Raw genomic sequence first — 26,935 nt, forward strand, 5'->3', positions numbered from 1 at the left:
CTCCCAGCCAGTTTTCATGCTTAAACCGAAACTAGAACTCACTGTCTCCTGGTGATTGGCCCAAAGATACTTCCCTCCCAGCCAGTTTTCATGCTTAAACCGAAACTAGAACTCACTGTCTCCTGGTGATTGGCCCAAAGATACTTCCCCTCCCCAGCCGGCTTTCACGGCTAAGGCGGAACTAGAACTCACTGTCTCCTGGAGATTGGCCCAAAGATACTTCCCCTCCCCAGCCGGCTTTCACGCCTAAGGCGGAACTAGAACTCACTGTCTCCTGGTGATTGGCCCAAAGATACTTCCCCTCCCCAGCCGGCTTTCACGGCTAAGGCGGAACTAGAACTCACTGTCTCCTGGTGATTGGCTCAAAGATACTTCCCCCCCCCCCAAGCTGGCTTTCACGGCTAAGGCGGAACTAGAACTCACTGTCTCCTGGAGATTGGCCCAAAGATATCTCCCAGCCAGTTTTCATGCCTAAAGCGGAACTGGAACTCACTGTCTCCTCGTGATTGGCCCAAAGGTATCTCCCCCCCGCCCCCGCAAGCCGGCTTTCATGGCTAAGGTGGAACTGGAACTCACTGTCTCCTGGTTCCTAAGTCAGCAGACCAAAATGACAACGATCAACGTTCTGCAGCCACTGAGACCACAGGGACCCATGAGGGATACAGGCAGAGAGGAAGAGGAACGGATACGCTAGTAACCCTGGAAAGCTTGATCAACGGGTTGTCACCTCTCTTCATCCTTTCCCCCACTCCTAGGATTCTTCAATCTAAAAAAGGGCCCCTTGAGGTCATCAGGTCTAACCCCCCCTGCTCCAGGCAGGAATCAAGGCATTCTCGACAGCCCACACCGGCCCTGACGGAGAACGTCTCTGGGCTCCCCATAGGGAAGCAAGTGTCCCTGGCCAAAACGCAAAGCCCCCTTCGTGCACACTTTCCTTCTTCAAATTGCATCCCTTGAACGGAAGGGGATTTGGGCCTGGCACGGCGGCCTTTGAGAAAGGAAGGATTGGGCACCGCCTCCCACCGGCCCCCTCCCGGGCGCAGCACCGGGGAAGGGTTGCCATGGTAACAAGAGATTTTTGTTGTTGACATGAAGCGCTAAGAAATCAATGACTGACAAATGATCCGGGGTGGGTGGGTGTGGGGGGGGGCTTTCTCTCTCTCTCCCCCGCCCACCTCCGAAAGGGAGTGGCTGATGGGTTGGGATTCAGAGAAAGAGCTCAAGTCCATCAGAGGATTGCGGGGGGGTGGGGGTGGTGGTGCGGGGGGGATTCAGGCCAAAAAATAGAGAGGGGAAGCGCGACCGATTTTGATCGATTGGTTGATCGGTTTGGATTGACTGATTGGCTTGATCCCAGTTTAGCATCCCTGATCTTAATTGCAACTGGTTTCAACGTTTAGGAAAAGATGGTGCAACATGAGCAAGTCCCATACCTGCTCATCGGGTCCGTGCGCCCCTGCCCAGAATCTAAGCTCATCCCAAAATCGAGAAGTTGACAAACTACACAATTATAGAGTAGAGTAGAGTAGAGTAGAGTAGAGTAGAGTAGAGTAGAATAGAATTAAAACAATAATAGAAGAATAAAAGAAGAATAGAATAGAATAGAATAGAATAGAATAGAATAGAATAGAATAGAAAGAATAGAGTAGAGTAGAGTAGAATAGAATAGAATTAAAACAATAATAGAAGAATAAAAGAAATAGAATAGAATAGAAATAAAACAAGAATAGAATAGAATAGAATAGAATAGAATAGAAAGAATAGAGTAGAGTAGAGTAGAATAGAATAGAATAGAATTAAAACAATAATAGAAGAATAAAAGAAATAGAATAGAATAGAATCAAAACAAGAATAGAATAGAATAGAATAGAATAGAATAGAATAGAATAGAATAGAAAGAATAGAGTAGAGTAGAGTAGAATAGAATAAAATAGAATTAAAACAATAATAGAAGAATAAAAGAAGAATAAAATAGAATAGAATTAAAACAAGAATAGAATAGAATAGAATAGAATAGAATAGAATAGAATAGAATAGAATAGAATAGAACAGAACAGAATAGAATAGAATAGAATCACAGAGTTGGAAGGGACCTTGGAGGTCTTCTAGTCCAACCCCCTGCCCAGGCAAGAAACCCTACAGCAGACAAATGGTTATCCAACATCTTCTTAAAAACTTCCAATGTTGGAGCATCCACAACTTCTGGTGGCAAGTTGTTCCACCGATTAATTGTTCTAACGGTCAGGAAATTTTCCTTAGTTCTAAGTTGCTTTTCTCCTTGGTTAGTTTCCACTCATTGATTCTTGTCTGCCTTCTGATGCTTTGGAGAAAAGCTTGACTCCCTCTCCTTAGGGGCAGCCCTTGAGATATTGGAAGACTGCTATCCTGTCTCCCCTAATCCTTCTTTTCATTAAAACTAGACATACCCAGTTCCTGCAACCGTTCTTCATAGGTTTTAGCCTCCAGTCCCAATTATATCTATCGGATTTAAAACTGGTTTTAAACCACCTCTAGGAACATATATTGGGTATTCATTTAATGAAAAGAAGGACTAGGGGGGACGTAATAGCAGTCTTCCAGTATTTGAGGGGCTGCCACAAAAAAGAGGAGGTCAAATTATTCTCCAAAGCCCCTGAAGGCAGGACAAGGAACAATAATGGATGGAAACTAACCAAGGAGAGAAGCAACCTGGAATTAAGGAGAAACTGCCTAACAGTGAGGACAATTAATCAGTGGAACAACTTGCCACTAGAAGTTGTGGCACTGGAAGTTTTGAACAAGAGATTGTCCGGAATGTTATGCTGTAGTCAACATATGACCATCATGGAGCTCAAAATTTATGTTGCTAAGTGAGACATTTGTGAAGTGAGTTTTGCCCCATTTTACGATCTTTCTCACGACAGTTGCTAAGTGAAGCACTGACGTTGGTAACACGGTTGTTAAGTGAATCTGGCTTGCCCATTGACTTTGCTTGTCAGAAGGCCACAAAAGGGGAACACGGGATTCCAGGAGGTTGCAACCGTCATAAATATGAATCAGTTGCCAAGCATCTGAATTTTGATTTGAGTGGCCGTGGGGCTGCCGCAACGGTCATAAGTGTGAAAAATGGTCATAAGCTTTTTCACGCTGTTTTAACGTTGAACGGTCATTAAACAAACTGTTGTAAGCCAATGATTTCCGGGGGTGGGGGTTGGACTAGAAGACCTCCAAAGTCCCTTCCGACTCTTGTTATCCTGTTATCTGTGGGCCAGATCCTTTAAGGAGACCCACAGAATCCAAACTGCCTTTTAATCTTTCTGCCTTCGGCTCCCACGGATTGAAAACCCCTCCGTGGCGCGGCCAGATCCATTAGCCGGGTTTCGCTGAATGCATTTCGGCCCAAAAAATTCCTCTTTTTCGCCCTCGCACAGACACACCAGCACAAACAGAAAGTCGGAGCAGCTGTGAATATTTCATTCGGTGCTAAAAGATTTATTGCCAGCGGCCCAGCAACCCAATCTCAGCAACTGAAGCAGCGCATATGGGCCACCCCCTAGGCTAAATAGATGAGATAGATAGATAGATAGATAGATAGATAGATAGATAGATAGATAGATAGATATGATGGAGAGAGATGATAGATAGATGATAGATAGATAGATGATAGATAGATAGATAGATAGATAGATAGATAGATAGATAGATATAGATAGATAGATAGATAGATAGATAGATAGATGGATGATAGATAGATAGATGATAGATAGATAGATAGATAGATAGATAGATAGATAGATAGATAGATATAGATATGATAGGAATAGATGAGATAGATAGATAGATAGATAGATAGATAGATAGATAGATAGATGATAGATAGATAGATAGATATGATGGAGAGAGATGATAGATAGATGATAGATAGATAGATGATAGATAGATAGATAGATAGATAGATAGATAGATAGATAGATAGATAGATAGATAGATATAGATATGATAGGAATAGATGATAGATAGATAGATAGATAGATAGATAGATAGATAGATAGATAGATAGATAGATATGATGGAGAGAGATGATAGATAGATGATAGATGATAGATAGATGATAGATAGATAGATAGATAGATAGATAGATAGATAGATGTAGATATGATAGGGATAGATAGATAGATAGATAGATAGATAGATAGATAGATAGAGATAGATAGATAGATAGATAGATAGATAGATAGATAGGATGGAGAGAGATAATAGATAGATGATAGATGATAGATGATAGATAGATAGATAGATAGATAGATAGATAGAGAGAGAGAGAGAGAGAGAGAGAGAGATGATAGATAGACAGACAGACAGACAGAGAGAGATAGAGAGATTTACAAGAGAGGAACTGTCAGGGCACAACATGTTCCAAGGGGAAAAGAGAGCCGGCCATCGGTTTCTTTGACATCTTCATTTTTCTTTCTTTCCACCTTTTCCTTTTGGGGAAATCTTTCACAAGCTCTGATTTTCAAACCAGCTCCCCACCCCCACCCCTTTGAGAGAAGGCCATTTTAGGCCGTTGATCGAGTTGGATGGAAATAGCCCTTTAAGCCGATGGTTTGGGTGGAAAATATGGATTTTTTTTTTACGGTAAATTGCTCAAGGAGGAAACTTTCCGTTCCTCTCTTCTTCTCGCCTGACGCCTTTCTAAAGTGTTCAATATCAATGTTTTTCAACCTTAGCTACTTTAAAATGTGAAGCCCACCTATCTTAATGGATGATGGCTGGGGAATTCTGGGAATTGAAGTCCACCCAATTTAAAACTTCAGAGCTTGAGAAACATCATTCTAAGCCCCCAGAGGCTTCGGTTTCTTCCCTTATAAAATGTTACTCCTACTCAGTTCTCTTTTTGCTAGGTCAACCTACTCCCTTTTGCCTACACCACTCTGTAAGACTTATTCTCACATCTCCTGTTCATCCTCATGGCTGATGAACCAGAGGAACTTCCCGCCCCTTGATTTTAAGGCACCTCCAGCGCACCTAAGGAGCTACAACTCTCCTGGGAAAGCCAGCTGAGGGTGAAGTGTGCACATCTGGGCACATGCTGACAGGCAGGAGAGGAATTCTGCTTATGCTCTGAAGCCCTTTGTCTTTGCGGCTGGGATTCTAGCAAGGGAGACGGTGGCCATCCTCTGATGCCCGTCCTGCTTTAGCAGCCTAATGGGATGGGATGGGATGGGATGGGGATGGGATGGGGATGGGATGGGATGGGATGGGATGGGATGGGATAGGATAGAATAGAATAGAATAGAATAGAATAGAATAGAATAGAATAGAATAGAATAGAATAGAATAGAATAGAATAGAAATAAAACATTAATAGAATAAAATAAAAGAATAGAATAGAATAGAAATAAAACAAGAATAGAATAGAATAGAAAAGAAAATTAGAATAGAATAGAATAGAAATAAAACATTAATAGAATAAAATAGAAGAATAAAAGAATAGAATAGAATAGAAATAAAACAAGAATAGAATAGAATAGAATAGAATAGAATAGAACAGAACAGAATACAATACAATACAATACAATACAATACAATACAATACAATACAATACAATACAATACAATACAATACAATACAATACAATACAATAGAATAACAGAGTTGGAAGGGATCTTGGAGGTCTTCTAGTCCAACCCCCTGCCCAGGCAGGAAACCCTACACCACTTCAGACAAAGGGTTATCCAACATCTTCTTAAAAACTTCCAGTGTTGGAGCATTTACAACTTCTGGTGGCAAGTCGTTCCACTGGTTAATTGTTCTCACTGTCAGGAAATTTCTCCTTAGTTCCAGGTTGCTTCTCTCCTTGATTAGTTTCCACCCATTGCTTCTTGTCCTGCCTTCAGGGGCTTTGGAAAATAAATTGACCCTCTCTTCTTTGTGGTATCCCCTGAGATATTGGAACACTGCTATCCTGTCACCCCTAGTCCTTCCTTTTCTTAAACGAGACATACCCAATGCTAGCAACCGTTCTTTAACGTGCTTTTTTTAAAAATAAACACGTTCGGAAAAACAAGTCCGTCTACTCTAACTGAGCAACATAATCCCCAGCGGGGCCTGGCATTAGCCTGTCAAAACATCCCTCGGTACCATCGCTCCGGAGCCTGACACTCCCCGAGATACAAACAGGCAGATGATGGAGAAGCTTGGCAACCATTTCGCCTCCCTCTACCAGCCAAACCCTCTCAGATCACGATACCCATAATCCTTAGCCAGCCTGGCTGACAGGGTCATACTAGATTACAAAAGGTTGGATCCTATTGCTGATATAAGCCAACCAATCTCCTAAGGGGTTTTTTTTTTTAAATTTGATTTATATGCCGCCCTTCTCCGGAGACTTAGGGCGGCTTGCAATGCATTAAGCAATAGCCTTCATACTTTTGTATATTTATACAAAGTCAGCTTATTGCCCCCACAAACCGGGTCCTCAATTTACCTACCTTAGAAAGGATGGAAGGCTGAGTCAACCTTGAGCTCGCAGTAATTGCAGGCAGCTGGATGTTAAATGCTGCCTTAGTAGGAGGCATTAGCCTCCTACACCACTCAGGCTCACTCAGGATTGCATGCTGACAAGAAACCATCTTTATCAATGGCCACTGATCCTGGTTTGTACAGGGGAAACTTGGAGTTGGTACCCGGGTTTTTTGTTAAGCTGGGTTGGAAAAGCCCTCCTTGAAACTCTGCAAAAGTTTTTGCCTATGTTAGGCTAGATGAGGGGTCGGCAACCTTAAACACTCAAAGAGCCACAAAGGTCCTAACTGGAAGCCCCCGTTCAATTCTCCGGTTCCCCCATCATAGTCTCCTCCTAGCATGGCGTCCTTTTTGCTCTGCCTGTCCTAACCGAAAGCCCTATCAATTGTGGAGCCGACCAGCAACAGGGATGAAAGAGCCACATGCGGCTCCAGAGCTGCGGGTTGCCGACTCCTGTCCTATGTGTTGCTGACTGGCTGGGGAATTCTGGGAGTTGAAGTCCACCCATCTTCAAGTAGCCAAGCTAGATGGGTGTCCCCAATCTCCCACCATTACCTTCCTAAGGGATGTCAAAGGACCCATTCTGGAAGAGAAGCTTGTCTCCAGATAATTTAACACACCTGTCCATCCAGCTGGTCCTAACAGAGCCTGGCTAGGTGGCTCGGACGCTGAGCTTGTCAATCAGAAAGGTCGGCAGTTCAGTGGTTCGAATCCCTAGTATAGATCTCCTGTGTGAGCAGGGGGTTGGACTAGATGACCTCCAAGGTACCTTCCAACTCTGTTACTGTTGTTATTATTATTATTAAATTATCTGGATTCAACTTCGCCTCCAAGAAAGCCTTAGAGTAGGCTTCTTCCATGTTCCTTTGGCTTCCTCTTGAATGAAACGGGCGTGGCAGAACCTAGGGGGGGTGGCATTAAGGAGCCTTGGTAGTACAGTGGTCTAAAGCACCCTGTTATTAAGATCAGCTGTCTGCAATTACTGCAGGTTCGAATCTCGCCAGGCTCAAGGTTGACTCAGCCTTCCATCCTTTCTAAGGTAGGTAAATTGAGGACCCAGATTGTGGGGGCAATAAGCTGACTTTGTATAAATATACAAAAGGATGAAGGCTATTGCTTAACGCATTGTAAGCCGCCCTGAGTCTCCGGAGAAGGGCGGCATATAAATCAAATTTAAAAAAAAAAAAGAGAGAGGGATTAGCCTTGAATCTCTACGTAGTCATAAGCCAAATAAGTCCAACCCCCTCTTGAATTCCACTGACTGTTATCTAACTTCAAGCAAGCGCACATGTTAGTTGAGAAGATTCCTTTGCAAACTCTTTTTTAGCAATAAATCCCAGTGCCATTGGACCATCATGTGTAGATCTGGTCTTTCACGCCTGATCCTGCCAAGGTATTTATTTCAAATTCCCAGCTACGGATTTTTTCACTGCCGTTGCCATGTTGGTTCATTTTTACCCTCCCCCCAAGATCAGTCTAAAGCAGGGGTCTGCAACCTTAAACACTCAAAGAGCCATTGGGACCCGTTTCCCACAGAAAAAAAAACACCGGGAGCCACAAAAACCCTTCCTGACTATTTCTTAAGCAGCCACAAAACTAGCATATGGAGTTGAATGAAACGTTCTGTTTTCTTCTGAAACTTTTCTTTTCTTGGATTTATCTATGGTTGGCCTACCGGAGGTTGAAAAGCTCAATAAATCGCGTGCCGGCGGGTGTCACACATTGGCGGTTGTGACGCATATTTTGAGTGACAGGGAGCCGCAGCAGAGGGGTGAAAGAGCCACATGCGGCTCCAGAGCCGCAGGTTGCTGACCTCTGGTTGAAAGTATCCCAGCACTCCTCTCTGTTCGGTCCTCAAATCTGGACCAAAGACAGATGAGCCCCCCATCGAGGGAAACCCCACCAAGGTCTCACTTGTCCATTCGGCTCCCACCTGTCAGATTCACAGCCCTCTTTAATTCCGGAGACGAGAGTGATCTCATTTAAGGATTGGCCTGTCAGGCGGAGCAGCGTTTCCCCAGAGTGAATGCAAGAAAAGGTTGCCTCGTTCTGTTTTTAAATATTTTCCATTCAAGGGAGAAACAGAACTGAATATCTCTTGGGCGCTCGCCACTCTAGGTGGATATTCTTCGGGAGAGATTTGTAAGCGGTGAATTGCCTGGCGCATTAACCCTTTCTCTCCCTTCTCTCTCTCTCTCTTCAAGGCCGACTGAATCAGTGCCAGCTCACAATAATGACAATATCGATGGAAGAGAAGATTCGTAGCTCGGGGTTGAACGCTGGGGTCCTTGGTGCTCTCTGAGCTTGGCGCTTTTCTTGCAGATTGTTTCGTGACCTTACTAGGTAACACCATCAGTGCTGGAAGGGAGCGGGGTTGGTGGAGAGGAGGAGGAGGAGGAGGAGGAGGAAGAGGAGGAGGAGGAGGAGGAGGAGGAGGAGAACTATAATGTCCCTGAGCTGGTGGGTTTCTTGCAGATTGTTTCGTGACCTTACTAGGTAACACCATCAGTGCTGGAAGGGAGTGGGGTTGGTGGAGAGGAGGAGGAGGAGGAGGAGGAGGAGGAAGAGGAGGAGGAGGAGGAGGAGGAGGAGGAGGAGGAGGAGGAGGAGGAGGAGGAGGAGGAGAAGAACTATAATGTCCCTGAGCTGGTGGGTTTCTTGCAGATTGTTTCGTGACCTTACTAGGTAACACCATCAGTGCTGGAAGGGAGTGGGGTTTGTGGAGAGGAGGAGGAGGAGGAGGTGGAGGAGGAGGAGGAGGAGGAGGAGGAGAAGAACTATAATGTCCCTGAGCTGGTGGGTTTCTTGCAGATTGTTTCATGACCTTACTAGGTAACACCATCAGTGCTGGAAGGGAGTGGGGTTTGTGGAGAGGAGGAAGAGGAGGAGGAGAAGGAGGAGGAGGAGGAGGAGGAGGAGGAGGAGGAGGAAGAGGAGTGTGGGGTCCTTGATGCTCTCTGAGCTTGGTTGTTTTCTTGCAACCAAGAAAACCAATTTCATGACCCAATTAGGGAACTTAATCAGAGCTAGACAGAAGTGGGGTTCGTGGAATGGAGGACAAGGGGCAAGGAGGAGGAGGAGGAGGAGAAGGAGGACACCAAGGACTGTGGGGACCTTCATATTCTCTCAGCTTGGGGGGTTTTCTTGCAGACCTTTGATTATCAAACCAGATAGCATCATCAATGCCGTAACAACCATGTGCTTTGCAGGCCTTCCTTTCTGGGGGGTTGCAACAGGCTGATTTATTTTCCTCCATCCAGAAGCCGCTGGACCACTTCCTTCCTTCCTTCCTAGCCATTCTCATCTCCATCTTTGGGCCTGTTAAAATTGCAGCTTTTCCAGCCACGTTACCCTCTCCTTCCACCCACAACGTGGCTGGTGGGTTGGCCATCCGCCTCCAAACCGGGGCATGGTCCTTCAAACTGAAGACAGCATCTCCCCCCTCCCTCCCTCTCGCTCTCTCTCTCTCACACACACACACCCCATTTGGGACCTTCTGTTCTACGGACCCTCCTCGCTCATCCCCCGTGCTAAATTTAGCCCCGCAGACAGAAACCTGTGACAGGTAGCAAATAAATAACCTGCGCTGAATAAAACCCGCCGTCTTTGGGGAAATATTGGAAAACATCATCCATCATCTCTGGGCTCTTGGATAAAGAGAGGCCAGGGAGGGCTCTTGACACCAGAGAGGAGAGAGCGGTGGAGGCGGCTAAATTACACTCCGGAGTGCCCTGCTCGGAAATGCACCCGGAGGCTGGGTGGGTCGGTGGGTTGCGAGAAGTGGGGAGAAGACACCAGGGTCTCTCCTGCAGCTGGCTGGCTGGCTTGTGGGAAAGGGGCTCAGCCCGCTTTTCTGGGACGGTGGAATAAGAGGATAACAGAGCTGGGAGGGGCCTTGGAGGTCATCTAGTCCAGCCCCCGGCTCAAGCCCTGTTCACACAACCTGCTGAGGCTCTTGGCCAGCGATCTCAAGCAGATCTTAGCCCCCCCACCTTTCCCCCTGCAGCCCTTGGAGCCCCTCCGGCCTCTCCCTTCCCTTGCCCAGCAGTTCAGGAGCCTCCGCTGCTGGAGGGAAGGGGCTGCTCGTCGGGACTGGAGGCGAGCCGCGCCGGCCTGGGCTATGTGGGCGGATGATGGAGAATTCGCCGGCTGCGACGGCGGGGGCGGATTTGGCAGCCGCCAGAAACGAGAACACGCGCGAGGGTGCGAATTGCATGTGCCGCTGTTCCAGCAGGAAAGAGGCGCTGCTCAGGTGCGGAGCTTGGCTGCCAGGACGACGGAGGAGGGAGGGAGGGGGGAAGGAAGGAAGGGAGGGAGGGGGGAAGGAAGGAAGGAAGGAAGGAAGGAAGGAAGGAAGGAAGGAAGGAAGGAAGGAAGGAAGGAAAGGGAAGGAACGAAGGAACAAAGGAACGAAGCAACAGAGGAAGGGAGGAAGGAAGGAAGAAGAAAGAATAAAGGAAAGAAGGAAGGAAGAGGAAAGGAGAGGGGGAGGAAGGAAGGAAGGAATAGGAAGGGAGGAAAAAAGGGAGGAAAAAGAAAGAAAAGAGAAGAGAGAAAAGAAGGAGCGAGAAAAGAAGGAAGGAAGGAAAAAGAAAAGAGGGAATGAGGAAGGAAGGGAGGGAGGGTCGGAGGGGGGAGGAAGGAAGGAAGGAAAAAGGAGGAAAAAGAAAAGAGAGGGAATGAGGAAGGAAGAAAGAAGAGAAAAGGGAGGGAGGGAGGGAGGGAGGAAAAAAGGAAGGAAGAAGAAAGAGAAGGAGAGCAAAAAGAAGGAAGGAAAAAGAAAAGAGAGGGAATGAGGAAGGAAGGAAGGGAGGGTCGGAGTGGGAGGAAGGAAGGAAGGAAGGAAAAAAGGAAGGAAAAAGAAAAGCGAGGGAATGAGGAAGGAAGAAGAGAAAAGGGAGAGAGGGAGGAAGGAAAAAAAGAAGGAAGAAGAAAGAGAAGAGAAGGAGCGCAAAAAGAAGGAAGGAAAAAGAAAAGAGGGAATGAGGAAGAAGGGAGGGAGGAATGAAAGAAGGAAAAAGAGAAAAGGGAGGGAGCCAGGAAGGAAGGAGGGAAGGAAGGAAGGAAGGAAGGAAAGAAGGAAGGAAGGAAGGAAGGAAGGAAGGAAGGAAGGAAAGAAGGAAGCCCTCCTCCCCATAAACCTCACTCCCTTCTAGCACTGATGACGTTGCCTAGTTGGGTCATGAAATGTCTGCAAGAAAACCGCCAAGCTCAGAGACCACCAAGAACCCCAAAGAGATTTTAATTTGGAAAGCTCTCTAGGTAGGACAGAAGGTCTTCCGCGGAGGAGATCCCTGGGCCTCTCCCTTCTTCTTCTTCTTCTTCTCTGGGTCATAACCTCTCCAGTCCCTTCATCCTGAAACCAGGAGCCCCTTGTGGGGGATGATTGCTTCCTTTATCCTTGGGGCTTACAGGAGATTAAGCGCTACTTTGCATTATGACTTGGGTTGGGTCGGGAGGGGAGGGTGAGAGGTGGGTGAGCAGAAGAAGAGACTGTGCAGCATGGAAGAGGTTGACCTCGCTGGGGAAGGATCAGGAGGCACAGCCGGATGTAATTGCACACCGGCAGCCGGCAGCCAACTTCTGGATTATGTCCTCCCTTCCCCTCGCGGAAAGAGGTCCTTCGGGAGCGAAGTTTCAACACAAAAGGCCTGGAATCCATTGACTTTTAAGGCAGAATATTTTAAATGCCCTTCCTTTCCCCCAGCTCCCTAGAAGCCCCCCCCCTTTACGATGCGCCCTTTTCAGAAGGAATATATCTATTTGTTTACTTCTTTTATTATATCTCTATCCGGCCTTTATTACTTTATGGGTAACTCAAGGCGACAGACATACCTCATGCCAGTGGTGGGATTCAAATAATTTAACAACCGGTTCCCTGCCCTAAGGACCAGCTGGGTAGGCGTGGCTCGGTGGTCATGTGACCGTGTGGGCGTAGCCAACTCAACATTACTCACGTCGATGGGCGCTTCACCTTAGCTGTTACAATGTAGCAAGGGTTAAGCAGAGAGGCAGTTTCTGTAAGCAGGGCAATAAAGATTAGGCTAGAAACACCACCAGAATGTTTCCTTCCTGCCTTCCTTACAGGATTAGCTCTGTAAAGTGGAAGAAAAACAAAATAAGATTTCTTCCAACAACCGGTTCTCCGAGCTGCTTAGAAAATTAACAACCGGTTCTCCCGAATAGGTGCGAACTGGCTGAATCCCACCACTGCCTCATACGCCTTCCTCCTCCTATTTCTGCCAGAACCCTGTGAGTTGTCTTCAGTCCTCGACTTAAGACCACAATTGAGACCAGAATCAATAAATCAGTCAAAACGTATCAGACAAGTTTCCATTCTCACAGCAGAGTAAGACTCCTCGTCGTAGGACTGACACACAGCAAACCTGCCACTGAAATGGCTTGAGAATGTTGTGGCCTCTCGGCCACCGGACCCTCCAGCAGCTGAATCAGCGGAGGAGGAGGAAGTGTGAGAGTCAGGGCCAGCATCAAGGTGGGGAATGGGGAAATGAATTTTGCAGCCGCAGCAAGGCAGCATCAGTCAAAACAAAAGCACATTCCAGCCATATCTCTCTCAAGGCCATCTCCGCGGATACCCACAGTGGCCGGAGGGGAGTGATCTCTACAACCCACGAAATTGCTTCTTGGAGAATGTGACTGATGACACACCTTGGGGGGAGGGGGGGAAACAGGGTCAGAGCTGGAACATAAATTACATGTCAGAGTTGGCTTCACTTGGAACATGCCGACATGAAGCTCCTAATAAATAACTGGATTTCTTTTGAAGCTTGGCTCGAGGCTCATGGTTTAATTAGGGCATCGGTTGGAACCCTGACATAGAGAAGATCTAATAGAAGAAGCCCATTTGGGTCACAAGGTTCTGAGAAGGTCTAAGGCAGGGGTGGGGAACCATGGCCCCTTTATGACCTGTGGACTTCAACTCCCAGAATTCCCGGAGCCAGCATGGAATTGAAATCCATAGGTAATAAAGTTCTCCACTCCTGGTCCAAGGCAACGGTTTTTCAACCTCCCATCCTCCAGATGTGTTGATCTACCTCTAGAAGTAACAAGTTTTGGGGAGACCAGTGATGTAACGCCATTGACTCATCATTTCAGTATTTTTGGCTACCATCACTGGCGAGACAAACACATTAGCCCTACCTATACCCTGGCAACTTTAAGACTTGTGGACTTCAAGACTTGTGGACTTCTTAGGAAGAGCCTGTAGTACAGTGGACTAAAGCACTGTTATTAACATTCAGCTGCCTGCAATTACTGCAAGTTCGAATCTCCCCAGGCTCAAGGTTGACTCAGCCTTCCATCCTTTCTAAGGTAGGTAAATTGAGGACCCAGTTTGTGGGGGCAATAAGCTGACTTTGTATAAATATACAAAAGGATGAAGGCTATTGCTTAACGCATTGTAAGCTGCCCTGAGTCTCCGGAGAAGGGCAGCATATAAATTAAAGCAAAAAAAAAAAAAAAAACTTCCCAGAATTCCTCAGCCAGCTCGCTGAGGAATTCTGGGAATTGAAATCCACAAGTCTTAAAGTTGCCAAGGTTGGAGACCCCTGCTGTAGGTGGTTTTCTTGAGTCAGTTTTCTTTCTCCAATGAAGGGGAAGAATCCCACATCTAGGGGAACCAAGGACAAGACCCACAGCACCCCCAACGAAGCTCTCAAGTTGCTGAAATCTCCAAAAGGGCACCAGGATCCAGTTTGAGACTCCGCAGAGACATTTTTGATTGACATCCAGCCAAACACAGCTGTGAGTGATTCATCCTGTGAGAGACTTCCCAGGAAGACAGATGGGGCTGGGGGTTGGGGGCTGGGCCTGGAGGGTCTGGGGGTGGACTTCCCAAGCCCAACCTGCAGAACAGACTCTACGGAGGCAGCTTTGAGTCACTCCTAGGGAATCCTTTTCTCGCTGTCTTTAAGCTTTGCCACTGCTCGCCTCCTGAAACTTCCTGGGAACTTTCAAGGTGTTGGATTTTATCGACCTCCAAGTGCATTAGGAAGAAAGATAGAGGGAGGGGAGGGAGGGAGGGAGGACGGACGGAGGAGAGGAAGAAGAAAGGGAGGGAGAGAAAGAAGGGAGGGATGGAGGGATGGAAGTAAGGAAAGAAAAAGAAAGAAAGAAGGAAGGAAGGAAAGAAGGGAGAAAAAGAAACAGAAAGGAAGGAAGGAAGAAGAAAGGGATGGAGTGAAAGAAAGAAGGAATGGAGGGACGGAGGGATGAAAGGAAGGAAAGAAAAAAAAGAAAAAGAAAAAAGAAGGAAAAAAAAGAAGGAAGGAAGGAAGAAAAGAAAGAAAGAAAGAAAGAAGGAAGGAGGGAAGAAGGAAGGAAAAAGGAAAGGAAAAAATTCCTCATTAATTTCCTCTTGTTTGTCAGCAAAGCTCGGGAAGGCAGGCACAGACACACCCAAAGTGTCAACTCAATATCAATCAAGGCCTCTTTCCCAGGCTGCTGGGTTGGGAGGAGGCAAGACAAACCCCAGACAGGAGGCCAGGTTGGGAGTTTTCCCAGAAGCCCCAAAACAAGCCTCGAGCTCCCATCCGGACCTCATTTCTCTACGCCAAGTGCTGAGCTCCCATCCAGACTGTCTGACGAAGAATTACGGTACTCAAGGGGCAAAAGTCTCTCTCTCTCTCTCTCTCTCTCTCTCATCTATCTCTTATCTATATATTATCATCTATCTATCATCTATCTATCATCTATCTATGTATATCTATCTATCACTATCTATCTATCTCTCATCTATCTCTCATCTATCTATCTATCTATCTATCTATCTATCTATCTATCTATCACTATCTATCTATCATCTATCTCTTATCTATATATTATCATCTATCTATCATCTATCTATCTATCTATCTATCATCTATCAACTATCTATCTATCTATAACTATCTATCTCTCATCTATCTCTCATCTATCTATCTATCTATCTATCTATAACTATCTATCTATCTATCATCTATCTCTCATCTATCTATCTATCTATCTATCTATCTATCTATCTATCTATCTATAACTATCTATCTATCATCTATCTCTTATCTATATATTATCATCTATCTATCATCTATCTATCTATCTATCTATCATCTATCAACTATCTATCTATCTATAACTATCTATCTCTCATCTATCTCTCATCTATATATTATCATCTATCTATCATCTATCTATCTATCTATCATCTATCTATCAACTATATCTATATCTATCACTATCTATCTATCTATATCTATCTATCGCTATCTATTTATCTATCTATCTATCTATCATCTATCATCTATCTATCTATCTATAACTATCTATCTATCTCTCATCTATCTCTCATCTATATATTATCATCTATCTATCATCTATCTATCAACTATATCTATATCTATCACTATCTATCTATATCTATCTATCGCTATCTATTTATCTATCTATCTATCATCAATCTATCATCTATCTATCTATAACTATCTATCTATCTCTCATCTATCTCTCATCTATATATTATCATCTATCTATCATCTATCTATCAACTATATCTATATCTATCACTATCTATATCTATCTATCGCTATCTATTTATCTATCTATCATCAATCTATCATCTATCTATCTATCTATAACTATCTATCTCTCATCTATCTCTCATCTATATATTATCATCTATCTATCATCTATCTATCAACTATATCTATATCTATCATCTATCTATCTATCTATAACTATCTATCTATCTCTCATCTATCTCTCATCTATATATTATCATCTATCTATCATCTATCTATCTATCTATCATCTATCTATCAACTATATCTATATCTATCACTATCTATCTATATCTATCTATCGCTATCTATCTATCTATCTATCATCTATCTATCATCTATCTATCATCTATCTATCATCTATCTATCTATCATCTGTTATGGTCCTCTAAGTTGAGGACTTCCTATAAATCTAACATCACCGATTCCATTTTCCCAAAATGTAGACCTCCGTCAGCCAGGGCAAATTCTACTATCAGAATTCTCACTCTTCCAGAACCATGTTTAAAACTCGGGAACTTGGATTTTACTCATCTGGAAAATGTTCGCAAAGTTCATCTCACCAGAAGCCGCCCCCTTCCCTGACCTTCCTGCTCCCGCCATCATCACCCTCCTTCTCGGGGCCCGAGGTCAGCTATTTCAGTCTTAAATCCCAGCCCGAAAAGCAAAGTGATGGACCGGGAAGAGGGAAGGTGTCTCACTTTCTCCACTCAGCTAGTTTGGCTCTGCTCCCAGCCTCTCAAAACGTACCACCCCCAATTTTTTTGGACATCAGCCCAGAGAAGAGGGAGGGGAGGGGGAAGAAAGCAATCCCCAATGAATTTTTTAATTCACAAAGCGCCTGGTGGAAGGTAAGCTTTGCAAATCACATTTCTTCACCCAGAATAATGAATTTAAATGGTAGCTTTATTCTTTTTTGCTTACTTTTTTCTAATAAAACATTCTTTGGGGTGGGGGGAAGAGTCTCGTGCAGGGGTGGATCTGGTTGTTTTCATTTTTTAAAAAACGGAATTTTTGAATGCTTTGATGATCTAGCGCTGGCTTAATCTCTCTCTCTTCTTTTAAAAAACAAACAAAGAAAGAAAAATAGAAGAGAATCTTTTGAGCTCAGTGTTGAACTGAGTGGTTCCTTGGTGGTTTTCTTACAGATGTTTCTTTCTTACCCAGCTAAATAACATCTTCAGTGCCAGAAGGGAATGAGGTTTGTGGAGAGGAGGAGGAGGGGGGGAGGAGGGGAGGAAGGAGGAGGAGGAGGAGGACTGGGCCAATCACTAGGAGACGGGAAATTCTAGTCCTGCCTTAGCCATGAAAACTGGCCGGGTGATTTTGGGCCAATCACCAGGAGACAGTGAGTTCTAGTCCTGACATGAAAAGCAGCTGGGTGCCTGAGCCAATTCCCCTCTCACAGGGTTTTTGTTGGGCAGAAAATAGATAGAGGAAGGAATAGTAAATATGTTCACCGTCTTGAGTCATTTATAAAAACAATAAAGGTGGTAAACCTTTAACCAAATAAACAAATAAATAAATGAGTTGGAAGACACCCTTGGACCATCTCCCTGCGCTCCAGATTAAACTATCTTCCCCAGATGGACATTAGGAGAACCAACTCAACCCAACCCAACCCAACCCAACCCAACCCAACCCAACCCAACCCAACCCAACCCAACCCAACTCAACTCAACTCAACTCAACTCAACTCAACTTGATTCAATTCAGTTCATTCCCCTAGTAACCACCTGTTTCTATTGTCAGGAACGTGATTTCCAAACATTAATTCAGGCTATCTAATGTCTGTCCTCCACTCACTATCACAATTGACCTCGGCACACACGAGCCCTCCGTTTACTTACACAGTTTCATCGTCCTTGAACTCCAGTTCCCCGCAGGAGTCCTCATAGTCCATACCACCTCCTTGAGCAGTTCCCTCCACCGTCTGGTAGGGGACCATCACAGTCCCTCGGGCCCCTGAGCTCCGAGTGACTTTGACCTCCAGAGTCCCTTGGCACTCACTGACCCTTAACAGTTTGTCCTGGAATCCAAAAATGCCAGCATGGTCATCGTCCAGAATAGTCACGGTGGCCACCAGTGGGGCCACCAAGCGTCCCTTGGGGTGCTCAGCAGAGTCTGACTCAAACATGCCTTCCGCATCGCCCACCCGCAAGTTCAGAAGCCGGACGAAAAAATGTTCATCTTCTTCAAAGATGTCATCATCAATGATGCCGATCTTCAGCTCCTTCTGGGTCTCGCCGGGTTTGAAGATCAGGGTGCCCTCACTGTACTCGTAATCGGAACCTGCTTTGGCTGAACCATCCTCGGTCTTGTAGTCTACGTAGAACGTGTTGTAACTTTCTCCCCCTTGTTGACAAGACACGGTCAACGTGACCGAGCCGCAGTTCTCCAAGCAGTGGTACATGAATGGCTCAAAGAAGATCTTGCTGTAGTTCTCCTCCACCTCGGCTTCTGAAGGCACCTCCAGAAGGTTGGTGGACTTCTTGGAGAATTCTGTGACATGCTTCTTGAGGATGTTGCCTGCTCCGGTCATCATGCGTGTTGCCTGGATGCGGTAGAAAGCCCGGCTCTTCTGTTGATGCAGTAGAGCGTAGTAGTTGGCAATCTCTACCAGCTGTTCCAGCTCTTTATCGGGGTGTTTCTGCTTGAGGTCTTTGAGGATCTGGATGACTTCTTTGCGACTCTCGTCCAACTCTTTCTCCTCCTGGGTGATGACGGGAAGGGGAGCTACGGATGCCGCGCTGCCATCCACGAAGACGCTCTCTCGGTGGTCGTTGGCCACGAATCCTCCGTCCATCTCGATGCCTTTGGGGAACTCCCCCTCAGTCCCAATGATGATCCCGCTGCGTGGGTCTGCCCTATACCTCTTGTAGACATACTTGTAGAACAACAGCCGTTTGTCAGCTATCCAGGCGAAGACAACACAGACTGGGAAGAAGACCAGGGTCAACAGGGCCTCCCATACTTGGACGATCCCCGGTGAGAAGACCGCCAAGATCAGGTACAACCAGATGTAGGCGAAGATGCTCCAGGAAGCGGTGACAAAGAAGACCCTCAAGTGCTTGATCTTGCGGCTCTCGCCGGTGGGGATGACGTAGACGCAGACGGCGATGACCATGAACATGTTGAAGGCCGCACTGCCCACAATCGTGCCGGGACCCAGTTCTCCTGCCTGGAAGTTATGGCCGCAGACTTCGATGACGGACAGGAGGATTTCAGGAGCTGAGGAACCCAAGGCCATGAGGGTGAGGTTGGAGACCGTCTCGTTCCAGATTCTCACGGTGCCAATGCTGGTCTCCCCGTTGGCTTTGGTGATGGTGATCTCCTTCTCTTTGGAAGTGATGACTTCGATGGAGGCCATGAAGCGGTCCGCGACAATAGAGACCCCCAAGAACATGTACATCATGGCCACAAAGTAGACAATGGCCCGGGCAGCTTTGTCTCCAAAAGAAGGGTTGTCTGGTTGCCAAACCGGGAGGAGGACTCCAGGTTGACATTTCGTATAGCCTTCGCAGGTGCCGTTCACTTCCGGATCAACTTCATTGGCACCAACCCAGGAGATATTCCCAGCGCAAAAGACCCCGACGACCAAGATTTTGGTAAGAAAGGAGGAGGAGACCCTCAGCTGCCCCCACGGAAGCAGCATCCTTCTTGAGTCGTTGGGGGCCACAGGATCTGGGAGGGAAGACAAGAAGAAGAAAGAAACATTAGCGTTCTCGGGAGCTGCCCTCCAGGGTTAAGGCACCAGGCTTGAAAGAAGGAGACGGTGAGTTCTAGTTCTGCCTTAGCCATGAAAGTCAAGTGGGAGATGGTGAGTTCTAGTCCTGCCTTAGGCAGGAAACGTAGCTGGGTGACTTTGGGCCAATCACCAAGAGATGGTGAGTTCCAGTCCCGCCTTAGGCAGGAAACCTAGCTGGGTGACTTTGAGCCGATCACCAGGAGACAGTGAGTTCTAGTCCCGCCTTAGGCATGAAAGCCAGCTGGGTGTCTTTGGGCCAGTCCTTCCCTCTCAATGCAATAAACCTCACAGGGTTGTTGCGGGAAAAATAGGAGGAGGAAGGTATGTTGGATATGTTTGCTGCTTTGGTAAGACCACACTTGGATTATTGCATTTAGTTTTGGCCACCTGAGAAAGACAAAATCAACTTATTCTGCAAAGCACCAGAAGGCAGGAGAAGAAGCAATGGATGGAAACTAATCAAGGAGAGAAGCAACCTTGAACTAAGGAGAAATTTCCTGACAGTTAGAACAATTAACCAGTGGAACAACTTGCCTCCAGAAGTTGTGGAACTTTCAACACTGGAAGTTTTAAAGAAGATTTGTCTCCTGCTTGAGCAGGCGGTTGGACTAGAAGACCTCCAAGGTCCCTTCCACCACTCTTATTCCATGCTCCGAGTTCGAATCCTGTCCTAGCAACATTCTGCGTGCATTTTTCTGAGCCTGGACGATCCCTTGTTTACTTCGCTACCCGGCCAAGTAAACAAATGAGTCATTTGCCCACTCAGATAACAAATTGGCAAGGGAAGGGGGAAGATAATTATTATTATTTTTTTTTTAAAAAAAAATCTGCTTTTAAAACAATTTCTGGAGGAACACAATATTTAAAGAGCAATAGCAATAAATAGTGGTAAGCAGGGAGGGGAGAGAGAAAGAGAGAGAGAGAGAGAGACAGCTTCACACTGTAATTTTAAAAGCCAAGGAACAATCTGCTATAAGAACTTTTTTAGAAAAATTAAAAAAACGCAATGTTGTGGTGATGGAATTTGCCTCCTTCTAGAAGATGAGAAAAGAGCGAGGACAAAAGGAGGTTTTGCCAGGAAGAAAAGGTTTAAGGCAAGAGTTGGCAACCCGCAGCTCTGGAGCCGCATGTGGCTCTTTCATCCCTCTGCTGCGACTCCGTATCGCCAGTGGGTAAAAGGAAAAAGGACGCCACGCTAGGAGGAGACTCTATGGTGGGGGAACTGGACTTCTGGTTGGCAGAGGAAAAAGGACGCCGTGCTAGGAGGAGACTCTATGGTGGGAGAACCGGACTTCCGGTCGACTCCAGAATTGAATGGGGGGCTTCCGGTTAGGACCTTTGTGGCTCTTTGAGTGTTTAAGGTTGCCGACCCCTGGTTTAAGGGAACAGGTAGGAATGAGTGGATTTATCCTTTTCATGTTCTCAGAACACCCAGTAGTGGCTGAAAGGAGAAATGGACCAAGAAATCAGCTGTTACCCTCTCACCAAAGTGGTACCTATTAATCTACTTGCATATCCATGCTTTCGAACTGCTAACTGTCTATGGAGATTCTCGGGCATCCAGGTCAGGGTTGTCCCAAAGGCGTTTTTTTCCAAAGAAAAAACGTTTTTCCTTGAAGACGTTTCGCTTCTCATCCAGGAGGCTTCTTTCTTCAAGTTCTGACTGAACGGTGGAGAATGGAAGGATCGCTGTTCTTTGCAGTCATCTGAACGGGAGAACATAAATCCTTCCAATCTTCATCATTCAGTCAGAACGGAAGAAGCTTCAGTTGGGTGAGAAGCAAAATGTCTTCAAGGAAAAACAAAGAAAGCACCTGTTGGATTCCTTGGTCCATCTTCTGTTAAACAGGGTTGCCTTGAGGTAAGGTGGGTGGCCAACAAATGTAAGGACAGGACAGGACAGGACAGGACAGGACAGGACAGGACAGGACAGGATAGGATAGGATAGGATAGGATAGGATAGGATAGGATAGGATAACAGAGTTGGAAGGGACTTTAGAGGTCTTCTAGTCCAACCCCCTGCTCGGGCAGGAAACCCCACTCCTTCCCTTCCCTTCCCTTCCCTTCCCTTCCCTTCCCTTCCCTTCCCTTCCCTTCTATTTTCTCTTCTCTCCTCTCCTCTCCTCTCTTTCTCTTCTCTTCTCTCCTCTCTCTTTCTCTTTCTCTTTCTCTTCTCTTCTCTTCTCTTTTCTTCTCTTTCTCTCCTTTCCTCTCCTCCCCTCCCCTCCCCTTCCCTCCTCTCCTCTCCTCTCCTCTCCTTTCTTCTCTTCGTTGAATTTATTTGTCCTGCATCTCGTAATCTCTGGGCAGCTTTTGAACAGTCGCTAAGCCATCTGTCGTAAGTCGAGGACTCCCTGTCCTCGACTCGAACGTCCTGATAGCCCTGGATTACAGTGGCTCCACGCTCCACCGCCGGCTCTCCTCCGGGGGCAGCAGGCTTTGCCCTGCGCTGAGCATCTGCTGCCTATGTGATTTTCCAGCCGCTGCTCCGGTTTCTGCAAAAGAGCTGCTGACTCAGAGTTTCCTCCACCTGAGAGGCCTCGGGAAAACCAGCAAGCTGGTTGGGAAATCCCTCCGACAGCAGCAGGGAGAAAATTGGGCTGGACGAGGAGCTCCGTTTCCTTCTCCAGCGGCTCCGGACAACCTGAACCCAAGTCACATATGGAGAAGGCGCATGAGCTGGGTTGGCTAACAAGGAGGTCTCCGAAGGGCTCAGAGGTCGCTGGCTTCATGGTTGGAAACCAATCAAGGAGAGAAGCCACCTAGAACTAAGGAGAAATTTCCTGGCCGGGAGAACAATTGAAGGTAGTCCTCAACTTATAACGGTTCATCTAGTGATGGTCACAGAGCATAAAGTTGTAAGTCGAGGACTACCTGTATTGGATGGGTAGGGGCTTGGGGTTGGGGAATTCTGGGAGTTGAAGTCCACATCCATCTTCAAGTGGTCATGGTTGAGAAACTCTATCTAAAATAGTTTCCAAAAATTACTGGTCTTCTTCTAGTGTCTTTTGATATTATTTCTGTTTTCTTGTTTTTTTTTTCTTCCTATATAAATTATGGCTAGTCCCCGGAAATACACCATGGCTGTATCCCATTTTGCAGTGAAGTCTCTTCTTTTCTCTTCTCTTTTTTTTAAAAAAAGAAATCCATTTCTTTTCCCATTGTTTGTATAAATCCTTTGTCCTTTAATATGGGTTGATTCAACATCCATCTCCGTTTTTTCTTTAGTCCTTTCCACTTCACTTTTACTGACTGGATTGTGATCTATTTCCCATTGATTCGCTTCTATCAAAGAAGTTTTCCAGTAGCCCAAAAGAGATTAACCCCCTGGAGCCAAAACCTTTTTGCCTTTATTTTAGAATGGAAAAGTTGTCCTCCAAGATTAAATCCCCGGTGATCTCTTAAATAGGGATAGCTGTGTTACTACCGAGACAGAAATTACTGTAATTTTCTCTCTCGCTCCCTCTTCATGCTTTATCCTGTTTTGATTACTGTCATGGATAGCTGAATACTAATTTGATTTTAATAATGACCTGCTGGGTTTCCTTAAAGGGCAGAAGAGATTTAACAACATAAAATTAAACTAATGTCAGGCTGAAAGTTATTGTCTAACATATTCAATTTTACTCGAGTGCGTGATGTTTGGAAATTTCGTGCTTCTTCCTGGTCTGTTTTATTCTGTTTTGGTTTTCTTGGTTGTTTTTGATTCCCCCTTTAATTAGACACGAATCAAAGGAAACAAAAAACAACAGAGGTCATTTAGTCCAGCCTGCTCTTCTTTGGTAGGGAGGGATGCATTGCACATAATCTGGCCATGAGATCTGGCCATGAGCAGTGTGTATGGGTTTTTTCTTTTTAAACGTCTCTTATTGTATATTGTTCATATTGTCTTTATTTATTTTATTTTATTTTATTTTATTAAATTTCTATACCGCCCTTCTCCCGAAGGACTCAGGGCGGTGAACAGCCAGAAGATAAAACACAGTTAATTTTATAATAAATACAAAATTTAAAATAAATTAAAACATTAAATTAATGTTAAATTTAATTTACTGTGTGTTAATTTAAAACATTAAATTAAATAATTTAGGCTGAATTTTAAAATAAATTGGTCTTTGTTGTAAGCCGCCCAGAGTCCTCGGAGAGTTGGGCGGCATAGAAATACGAATAATAAATAAATAATAAATAATCTTTAGACTGTCAATCTTGCAAAGCCATGTCGATGTATAGGTATCCCTTGACTTGCCAAAGTTCATTTAGTGACTGTTTGAAGTTATAATGGCACTGGGGGGGGGGAAAGGAATTTAGGTCTGGTCCTCACACTTATGACCGTGGCCACATCCCCCAAGTCCCATGTTCAAAATTTGGGCACCATACAAAATTTGCAACAACGTGTATTTAAAACAATTGCAGCGTCTCCCAACCGGCTTCTAACAAAGCAAAGTCAATAGTTAAAAGTCGGATTCGTTTAACAACTGCAATGATTCACAGAACAACCGGGACAAAGAGGTCATAAAATCAGATGCAAGTCACTTACCAAACCACTTTGCCTATGTAGTTTCTCTATTTTGCATACGTATTTTACCTATATATTTCACATATTTTGCATACATATTTTACCTATACATTTCACATACTTTGCATACGTATTTTACCTATATATTTCACATACTTTGCATACGTTATTTTAACTATATATTTTCCCTATTTTGGTTATGTATTTGAACTATTTTTAGAATAACAGAGTTGGAAGGGACCTTAGAGGCTTCTAGTCCAACCCCCTGCTTAGGCAGGAAACCCTACACCACTTCAGACAAATGGTTATTCAACATCTTCTTAAAAACTTCCAGTGTTGGAGCATTCACAACCTCTGGAGGCAAGCTTGTTCCACTGGTTAATTGTTCTCACTCTCAGGAAATTTCTCCTTAGTTCTAAGTTGCTTCGCTCCTTGATGAGTTTCCACCCATTGCCTCTTGTCCTGCTGGTGCTTTGGAGAATAGTTTGACTCCCTCTTCTTTGTGGAGCCCCTGAGATATTGGAAGACTGCTATCATGTCTCCCCTACTCCTTCTTTTCATCAGATTAGACATACCCAATTTCTGCCACCGTCCTTCATATGTTTTAGCCTCCAGTCCCCTCATCCTCTTTGTTGCTCTTCTCTGCACTCTTTCTAGAGTCTCAATTATATATTTTCCCTAGTTTGCATGTGTATTTTACCTATATATTTCACATGTTTTGCTTATGTATTTTACCTTTATATTTTCCATACTTCGTATACGTATTTTACCTATATAATTCACATATTTTGCATACCTATTTCATCTCCCTCTTTGAGGGGAGGTTTGGAAATATGAAATATAAATAAATAAATATGTTAAGAAAAGGGTGAGGCTTGGATGAGATGGCGGGGGAGGGGGGGCTGTCTCTCTCTCTCTCTCTTTTTTAAAAAAAACTTCCCTGATTTTCTTTTTTATCGTTGACTTACACTTTAGTTTAGGAAAATCAGATTGTCTCCCAACGAACGAAAGAAACCACCGAAGGAGGTTTCTCCCTCATCTGCTGACACGACTTTGAACGAAAGAGAGCCGATGCACCCTTCTTTGCAAAATAAATAAATAAATTAAATTAAATTGAATAAATGCAAAAATATTATTGTAGGGAACGAAAGGCACCCCCCTTTCAAATGAGCTCCGTTCCCTGGGATCCGGGCGCCTTACCACGTCGCTAAGAAGAAACTGAGTTGCAAGGGGCCATGAGAACCAAAAGGATCTCCTGGTGTGTACGTGTGTGTGTGTGTGTGCGCTTGTGTGTGTGTGTCCACCGTTTATCAAGTGTAGCCTAGGCAAAAAACGTGGACCAGGAACGTCACGTCTGCGAAAACCCATCTGCAGCCCTCTCTGGAAGGCCAGCTTTTGCAATCATCGCTGCGCTCAAGCCGTAGCAACGCCACTGTTCCCGTAGCAACCGAACTATAAAAAGGATGCTAAACGCGGGGATATAAAAAGAAGGAGAAGCATGAGGGACGCTGTAGCAGGATACAAGGAGAACAGAGTTCGAAGGGACCTCGGAGGTCTTCTAGTCGTACCCCCTCTGCTCTCTGCAGGACAGCCCTAGGGTCCTTTTTTTCAGACAAATGGTTGTCCGATTTCTTCTTTAAAACTTTCCAGTGTGGGAGCAGCCACAACTTCTAGAGGCAACTCTGTTCAGCTTCTTGAGTACAGCCATCACCAACAATGCCGTGTTTCCCTGAAAATATGACCTACCCCTAAAGCAGGGATGAAATCCAGCAGGTTCCAGAGAACCGGTAGCGGAAATTTTGAGTAGTTCAGAGAACCGGCAAATACCACCTTTGAAGTGGGGTGGGAATGGAGATTTTGCAATATCCTTCCCTCAGGAGTGAGGAGGGAATGGGGATTGATTGATTGATTGATTGGTTGGTTCAATTTATATGTCGCCCTTCTCCAGAGACTCAGGGCGGCTTACAAAGCGTTAAGCAATAGCCTTCATACTTTTGTATATACCTGCTTAGTAGGGCTTTTGCCCCCCGCCCCCAAGTGGTGTTCTTTTATATACAAAGTCAGCTTATTGCCCCCACAATCCGGGTCCTCATTTTACCTCCCTTGAAAGGATGGAAGGCTGAGTCAACTTTGAGCCTGGTGAGATTTGAACTCACAGTAATTGCAGGCAGCTGGCAGCTAAGTGCTACTTAACAGCACTTTAGTCCGTTGCGCCACCAAGGCTCCTTATTTTGCAGTATCCTTCACCTGCCACGCCCACCAAGCCACGCCCACAGAACCGGTAGTTAAAAAAATCTGGATTTCACCACTGCCCTAAAGTAAGTCCTAGGTTGATTTTTACATGTGCACCCAATATAAGCCCTACTCCCAAAATAAGCCCTAATTAAGACCTTGCCCACTCCAGGGTGCACAGGAAAAAATTAAGCTAGGGTGGGGACGGACGGGTTGGAGCTGCCCTACTACTTACCTTCAGACAGTTGCAGCTAGGAAGGAAGGAAGGAAGGGGAAAAGGAAGAGCAATAGCACAGACTTATATACTGCTTCAGACTGCTTTACAGCCCTCTCTAAGTGGTTTACAGAGTCAGCCTCTTGTCCCCCCAACAATCTGGGTT

The 26,935-nt window shown here is 45.3% G+C and overlaps 1 protein-coding gene across 2 annotated transcripts in view; it reads right to left on the bottom strand.

Moving 5' to 3' along the window:
* SLC8A2 (solute carrier family 8 member A2) overlaps window positions 1-26,935 on the bottom strand; it is a 61,539-nt gene that overhangs the window by 19,628 nt on the left and 14,976 nt on the right. For both annotated transcript variants that reach the window (XM_034438098.3, XM_034438097.3), the window contains exon 2: window positions 17,910-19,743. In XM_034438098.3, the coding sequence (XP_034293989.1) occupies window positions 17,910-19,714 (1,805 nt within the window). In that variant the 5' untranslated portion in view covers window positions 19,715-19,743. The remainder of the gene's footprint in view (window positions 1-17,909; window positions 19,744-26,935) is intronic.

The sequence above is a fragment of the Pantherophis guttatus genome, chromosome 10 (genome assembly GCF_059756535.1).
Source record: "Pantherophis guttatus breed Tessera chromosome 10, ASM5975653v1, whole genome shotgun sequence".
Classification (NCBI taxonomy): domain Eukaryota; kingdom Metazoa; phylum Chordata; class Lepidosauria; order Squamata; family Colubridae; genus Pantherophis; species Pantherophis guttatus.